We start from the raw sequence: 7243 nt of genomic DNA, 5'->3' as shown, positions 1-7243 counted from the left end.
ATAAGGTTTTCTAAGGCTGCGGTCACATGGAGCATTTGCCCCGCTGACGATACAGATGGTAGGTGGATTTTCCGGGCGTGATCACACCGCAACATCTGGGAAGCGTAGAGCTCCCGTGGCTAACCCGAGGCTTCCCGCCGAAGATGCGGAGTAAAAAACTAGTACCTTCGAGGTACTAGTTTCTGGAAACCGCGGGGCAAGGGTGGGCGTCTGATCGCGTTTCTGGTGGACTTACGTGGCATCCGGCGCCCGCTGCTGTTCGTTGCACACAAGGGGTTTTTTTGTCTCCCAAGTCTGCGCAGGTTGTGCAACAGCGCCCAACAGCGCATGTGCACAAAGAGCGATTGCTAGTGCGATCGTGCGGCACGGCTTCTGTGCCGCGCTGCAGGATACCCGTCTGGTTGGCATCTCCCCCCTAACCACGGGACCTCGACATGTGCTCGGGCGGCCACGTGTTAGTTTCCTCCGGGGCAATTAGCCACGCCTCCCCCCGCAATATCCGGCCCATGTGGCCGGGGCCAATGGCTGCAGTCATATGCGCCAGTTGGAGTGGAGGGGAAGTGAGGCTATCTCCTCCGGAGGAATTTTACATGCAGTTGGGAGATCACACAGCCCTTTGTAGCTGTGGGTGCAGCCTGTCACTGTGTGATCAGACGCAATGGCCATTTTCCATCTGCATAAATGAGGAATCGCACCTCTGCACTGAGGGCCCCCTATGGAGTATGTGATGATGTGCATACTGCGAAGACCATCCTGACGGCATGAGAGCGTGCTTGCGTGATCAGACAGGGGAAAGTCCATCCATGGCCCATTGGAACCCATTTACTACTAGACTTTCCCTGATGTCTTTTAACTTTGTTTCTGTAGCGGAGCAGCACAGGTTGCTGACGACTGCAAGATGCTTCCCAGATGTTGCTGTCTGATGGCGCCCTTTAGATCCATCAGGCATTCAGATCTAAAGGTGCGTGTGATCGCAGCCTATATAAGTTTTTTTTAATATGTGAGCACACTTTGTTACAATTTTCCTCTTTCTTGATAAGCATAGATAAAATAATTAAAAATCATACTAGTAAGACTGATCTGTTTTATAAATTTTTAGATTATTTATGTACACGTTAATTATATTGTTATTGCTCAGTTGCATATACACAGTGGGACTTTTCTACTGCACTCTTTTCACACTGTGTTTCCCCCCATTTCTGTTGGATTTGACTAGCTTAATCTGTAGCAATAATGGCTTTCCTTGTTTAAGAAAGCAGATTGTGATTCAACTCCTCATGTGATCCTAGATCACTCATTCACAATTGAATGTTTATGCATGCACACACAAGAGATGCGCCGTTCCCACTGGTAATGTGGGAGGCTGGGTTCTGAACACACTTTATGTGCAATATACATGTAAGTACACACAGACCCAGGGTGGGTTTCTGACAAAATGAGCCCCTATAAAAGTATTTTCCCTTGATTTCCCCAGTGTGTAATCCTTGCTAGTTTGTGTTTTCCTATATATAACTGGATATTTCCTCACTTGATAATCCAATGTTTGATCAATCTTAGTTGAGCTGAATGTTCAAACAGACCCTACTGAAAAAGAGATTGCATTTGAGGACTGTAATGATTTAAAGTTTTAAGTGTTTCTTTAAATGGTTGGTAAGTTTCAGAAGAGCAAAGAGAGTGAAAGAGGGGGATGAGTGTGTGAGATGATTGGTTGGTGACTGAGAGTGTATGGGCAGAGCTAAGAGGTGTATGGAGAAAGTCAGTGTGGTACAGTCAGCAGTCTACAGAGTCTTGAAAAAGCAGTCCTGATTAAAATCCCACAAGAAGTGGGGACCCGCGATATTCGCAGGGGGGGGAGGAGCTCCACATGGAGGAGGAGGAAGCAGCTGCAGGTGAGCTGTCTCGCCCACCCCCTCACTGACAGTGAGGCCTGGGCCCACCAATCCTTCTCCCCCCCAACCCCCCCAGCACCAACAGTGATGCCTGCATGGCTCCTAGCTGCCAGGCCCACCAATCCTTCTCCACCACTCCCACCCCACACTGGCGGCGAGGTCCACATGGCTCCCAGCTGCCGGGCCCACTAATCTTTCTCCCCCGCCCCCCGCACCGGCAGCAAGCCATGTGGGCCTGCCGAGCCTTCTCCTGCTCCCCCCTGGACACTGGCAATGAGGCCCAAGGGGCTTCCAGCCATCGGGCCCGCCGAGCCTCCCCCCCAACAGCCAGAGCATTCTCTGTGCATTAAGCCCAGATTACTAACAGAATCAAGGACTTCGCGAAGCCATGCTAATGAGATAACGACCCAGCGCGCTATTTGAACAAACCGCTGGATGCTAGCAAACAGTGCTGGCAAACTTGTCCATTGGACCAGAAGCTCTGCACCTCTGACTCTGTTTGGCTCCGGACTGACTTCCCGGTTCCTGACTCCAGTTCACATTTTGATGACCCCTCTGGCTCTTGATCCTCGGCTACGATTCCTGACTTCGATACTGGCTTGTTTGGACTTTGACTATCGGTAACGTTTGACTATGGCTTGGCTTTGTGTGATTGGGACTTTTGCTTGGACTCTTTTGATCTTTCTGGCTTGACTCTTGGACTGGACTATAAACTTTCCCTCTCTGCCTTGCCCCACTGGCCCTGTCATGACAGCATGTGCAGGGAATGCTTTTACTTTTTTGAGGATTTAAATATCCCCCATATTTCCCCCCTCCCCAGCAGCGGCACCGAGGCCGGCCGGCCCGCCAAGTTTCCCTCTTCCTCTCTCCCCAGCAGCAGCGGTGGCGGCAAGGGCGGCTGGCCCGCCAAGCTTCCCCCTTTCTCCCTCCACAGCAGCAGCGGCGGTGAGGCCGGCCCGCCAAGCCTTCTCCCGCCTCCTGTGGCGGTGAGGCAGTTCTCAAAGTGTTTCCTGTGCATGTGCAGGGGACGCTCTTTTACTTTTGGGGGGATTTAAATATCTCAATATTTTTTTAACCTTTTCAGATTTTTGTGCACACCTGGGGACTGCCCCAAGTGTGCAGGAAAATCTCCCTGCCCCCCTGGTGCCCCCGATGTGTGGATTTAGATATCTGCACGCAGGGGGCGCCTTTCACTATTAGTATATAGATATAGTGCTGTGAAAGGCATTTAAGATTCTAAAAATGAAGCAGAATACCTCAAAGGACATATTAGAGGCTAGAGAGAGTCAATTCCTAATATTGTCATAGTATTATAAAGGTATAAGAGACAGAAGCTGAATGAAACCTGGGTTAAAAAGAGAAAGATTAAACTGAGGAAAATAAATTAAAGACTTTGACCAAAGTACATTCTGAAGAGAAAGGAGGATTTTGAGAGTGAGGAGTGTTTGTGAAGTGAACAAGTGCGATATCTCAGTCAGAAGTTATTTTATTCACTGAACAGACAAGTTACAAAATGTCTTGAAACCAATACGCTTCTTGTACAAATAAAGTTTTATTTTGTTTATTGTTAACCTGGAGTCCTGTGCGATTTAAATACTAGAGTCTCATCCTGAGGACCACAAAGTCCAACAAAGGAGCCTTAGAGCTTGGGAACAATACTGTGGGAAAGTTTAATTAATAAGATTGGAATGAAATTCCTGGTGGCAGTGTTACATACCTTGACTGAGAGAAAAACAACAAGAAGAAAGTGACACATCATAACCACACAAATAAAAAGAGAAGTTGTGACAAGGACCAATTCACATGTCCAACATCCATTTTGTGAACACGTGGTTGCCAGGAGGACTTTGAATTGGACATTTATGTACATACCTTGACTGAGAGAAAAACAACAAGAAAGTTAAAGACACATCATAACCACACAAATAAAAAGAGAAGTTGTGACAAGAACCAATTCACATGTCCAACATACATGTTGTGAACACGTGGCTGCCAGGAGGACTTTGGATTGGACATTTATATGAAGTTCTGAGTGGGGAACTCAATTCATAGGCAAATCGGGCCCTAGCTTGAATTGGGACCATGGCAAATGGGGTGAAGGAGCTTTAGCTGTCTTCTTGCAAAGTCTTTCTGACCTGCAAGAGCCCCCAGGGAGCTGCTATTTGCCTTGCTGGGGAAGCTTACATGTAATGATGGTTACACATAGGTTTCCGCAAAAGGTCAAGTAGAAGCTCTGGGGCCATTTCAGGCTGAGGAAATGTATAGAAGGGAAAGCTGAAGCCTCTTCTTCCTATGTTCCTAAGCTGAATTGGGGCTTGCACGTCTGGAAATAAGAGTTCCCAGCACAGAGCTGCATGTGCATGTGGACTTTGCAATGTGTGGCCTGACCCAGAGTTGATATTGCGTGATGTGATTATTCCTACTGTGTGGATGAATATGTAATGGATCACTCACATATGCAAGACTCCACCGTATGCTATAGTCAATGAGTATGGATGTTTGAATCAGATCAACTATAGTAGAATGTATTTATTTATAGTTTATACCCCACCTTTCATTCCAGGTGGGTCCACTTGTTGGTTACCTCTTGCATTATATCAACTATAGTAGAATGTATTTATTTATACTGTTTAGTTTACCTCTTGCATTAATATAATCCACATGGTCACAATAGAAGCTCAAAGAAAGTTTTTCAGATAGCCCTTTCTGTAAATGCACTGTGTTGCTTCCACCCCATTCTATACTACATTGGTAAAATTAGAATGGAGAAAATTGCATAGGCGAGGCCAACAGTGTGTTGCTTCGCCCACTGATCTGGATGGTGTTGATTGAGCTATCCTGGTGTGGGGACTATGTCACTGGCCCCTCCTTTGGATTTCACCTATTCTACTAGAGCAGTGAAGGTTGGTGCGAATGGAGGTATCTAAAGAGCTAGCCATTAGTGGCATGAATGAGAATATTTAATGGACCAACACCAGCTTTAATGGACCAGGACCTCCCAAAACTTTACTAGAATATTCTAACAGCTCTTCATTCCATTTGTCTCTTGTATGTGTGTGTGCTTGTGAGCCTGGAAGTCATGGTGGCTTCCGGTGACCCCTGGTGGGGCCAGGACATTTTCAGAGAGGTGGTTTGATAACCTGCCTCTGGGTCTCCGGCCCTAGTATTTCTTAAAGGTCTCCCATCCAAGTACTTGCCAGGGTCGGCCCAGCTTAGCTTCTGAGATCTGACAAAGTTGGGCTTACCTGGGCTATCCAGGTCAGGGCCAGAACTACGCCTTTATTGATGCAATGTAGGATAACATCTTTGCAACATGGATGAAGGTTATGTTATTGATTTCCCATAACACATACACAGCAATAGCGGAAATATAAAATAGGTCCCATCTGTAAAACATGATTTTTATTTTTATGGCAATTTAACATTATTTTACAAGGCAAGGCCATATGTTTCTGAAGGATTTCCTAGCAATTTGTTTTGAAGCCACCGTCCCATCCCCCGCCAAATAAAGATCATTTTCTTTGTCAGGTGATGTACTATGCAAGCTTTTGCAATAAAGAGTCGTCAAAATAATATTTTGAACTAGTTTTGCCATGATAGTTAAACCAACAACAATCATATGGCTTATTTCTCACATCATACAGAAATATTGATTTGAAAAATAAGCCAATAACAGAATACAAGAGAAGCGAATAAAAATACACATATTGCATTTTTGTACAAAATGAGATGAAAAATAAATATATAAATGTATCTTTTCTTTGCATTTAAAGCTCTTATTTTCAACGCACTGTGCTTAAAATGTCTCTTAAAATAACTCTTATGTACCTTGGATTTCCTGTTTCATCTCTAGAAACAATTAGAGCAATACCATTATACTCTTTTTTGTGTGCAAATAAAACAAAATGCTAAAGTCTTACATCATAAAAAAGTTGACTCCAAAGATTCAGGTATCAAGACTGTTTCCTTTACAGACCTTTGGATTTGCTCCTGAAAACAGGCTGAGTTCTGCTCTGGCAAGACTTTGAAATCCTGAGGAGAACCGCAGCTACCCAGAGCTGTATTGTCCTGCCTCACATTCTGTAAACTGCTTGATGACCATGGTGCATCTCTTCCACTGCCTTTAAATAAAGGAGTTGATGCGATCCAGTTCAACAAGCTGAAATCTGATTGGTCTACTGCTGAGTTCCACTGGAAAGTTTCCTCTGCCATTGTTGACCCCAGCTCTGATGTGATGTGTGCCCTTTTCGGAAGACTTGAAGATATTCCTTCACTATCAGCTACTGAAGCTTGTCCATTCTCCTCAGATAACTGAGCACCACAAAGAGGAGGGGAAATATTTAAACCGGTTGTAGTCTCTGTCTTTAGTTGCTGAGTTTTTTCATTTTTATGATCAGATAATTTTGTGGTACTGTTTTGGCTGCAGGCATTTAAAGAGTCATTAGCAATGAAATAAGGGTTTTCTAAAGAATAATGAGCACCTGGATACTTATGGGGATCTGCGTCCTTGTTAGTGTTCCATCTTTCCAAACACTGACTGCGCACCTCTGGTGGCAACTTCGACAACTGGCGTCCAAGCTGAAGTTGGGTTGGAAAAAGGGTGCCCTGAAATGTTCTGTATAAAAACCTGAGAAGGGAAAAATATCCACAGAGAAAAAAGTAATAAAAGAGAATGAGGAATGTCACTGTTAAAAGACAAATGTTCTGAAAGCAAAGTGTATCGATTGCATCTTGCCTGAATAATGCAGGAAAAATTCTTTGCTAGAATCCCACATGAGGAAATGTTACATGCTTGTGGAAATGGGGATGTAGAGAATTTCCCTCATTACTTAACTGGCACACTCTGTCTAAGATACTTTAAGGGAAGAATGGTTGCAACCCTTTTGACTGAGAATGCAAAACTGGGCTACTGACCAGGAAAAAAAAATGTTGTTAAGCAACAATATGAAATGGATGGCCAGAATTCTAAGCCATTTGCATATGTGGACCTGGAAAAATAGAGGGCAAATGTGCAAATGGAATCCTGATTGTACGGAGGACGTGGCCAGGAGGCTAAATGGTAAGCCCTCCTCATATATTTACTTCTATGCTATGCAGACGTTAAAAAATGTGAACCAGCGCATAAAGGGGAGTGAGATATGACCACTAGACCCCCCTGCCCTAAAGTCTGGATATTTAGACAAATATCGCTCTTAAGCCCTATGGAGATAGTTCCAGGTGGTCAGCTGTGTTGGTCTGAAGCAGTAGAACACATTTAGAGTCCAGTGGACTCTAAATGTGTTAAGCCCTATGTGCATAAGGTTCTTGCACGTGGTTGGGAAAGGTGGGCTGCTGATTAAGCAGAGAGGGAAAGA

General features: G+C 44.8%; 1 protein-coding gene across 1 annotated transcript in view; it reads right to left on the bottom strand.

The window, feature by feature from the left end:
• Positions 1–5723: 5723 nt before the first annotated feature.
• ATP10A (ATPase, class V, type 10A) overlaps positions 5724–7243 on the bottom strand; it is a 162312-nt gene continuing 160792 nt past the window's right edge. Inside the window, exon 22 of the mRNA XM_015419655.1 lies at positions 5724–6516. Coding sequence (XP_015275141.1) covers positions 5811–6516 — 706 coding nt within the window. The 3' untranslated portion in view covers positions 5724–5810. The remainder of the gene's footprint in view (positions 6517–7243) is intronic.

This window comes from Gekko japonicus, unplaced genomic scaffold (genome assembly GCF_001447785.1).
Source record: "Gekko japonicus isolate JY-2015 unplaced genomic scaffold, Gekko_japonicus_V1.1 scaffold1304, whole genome shotgun sequence".
Classification (NCBI taxonomy): Eukaryota; Metazoa; Chordata; class Lepidosauria; order Squamata; family Gekkonidae; genus Gekko; species Gekko japonicus.
This window is presented reverse-complemented; position numbering and strand designations above follow the sequence as displayed.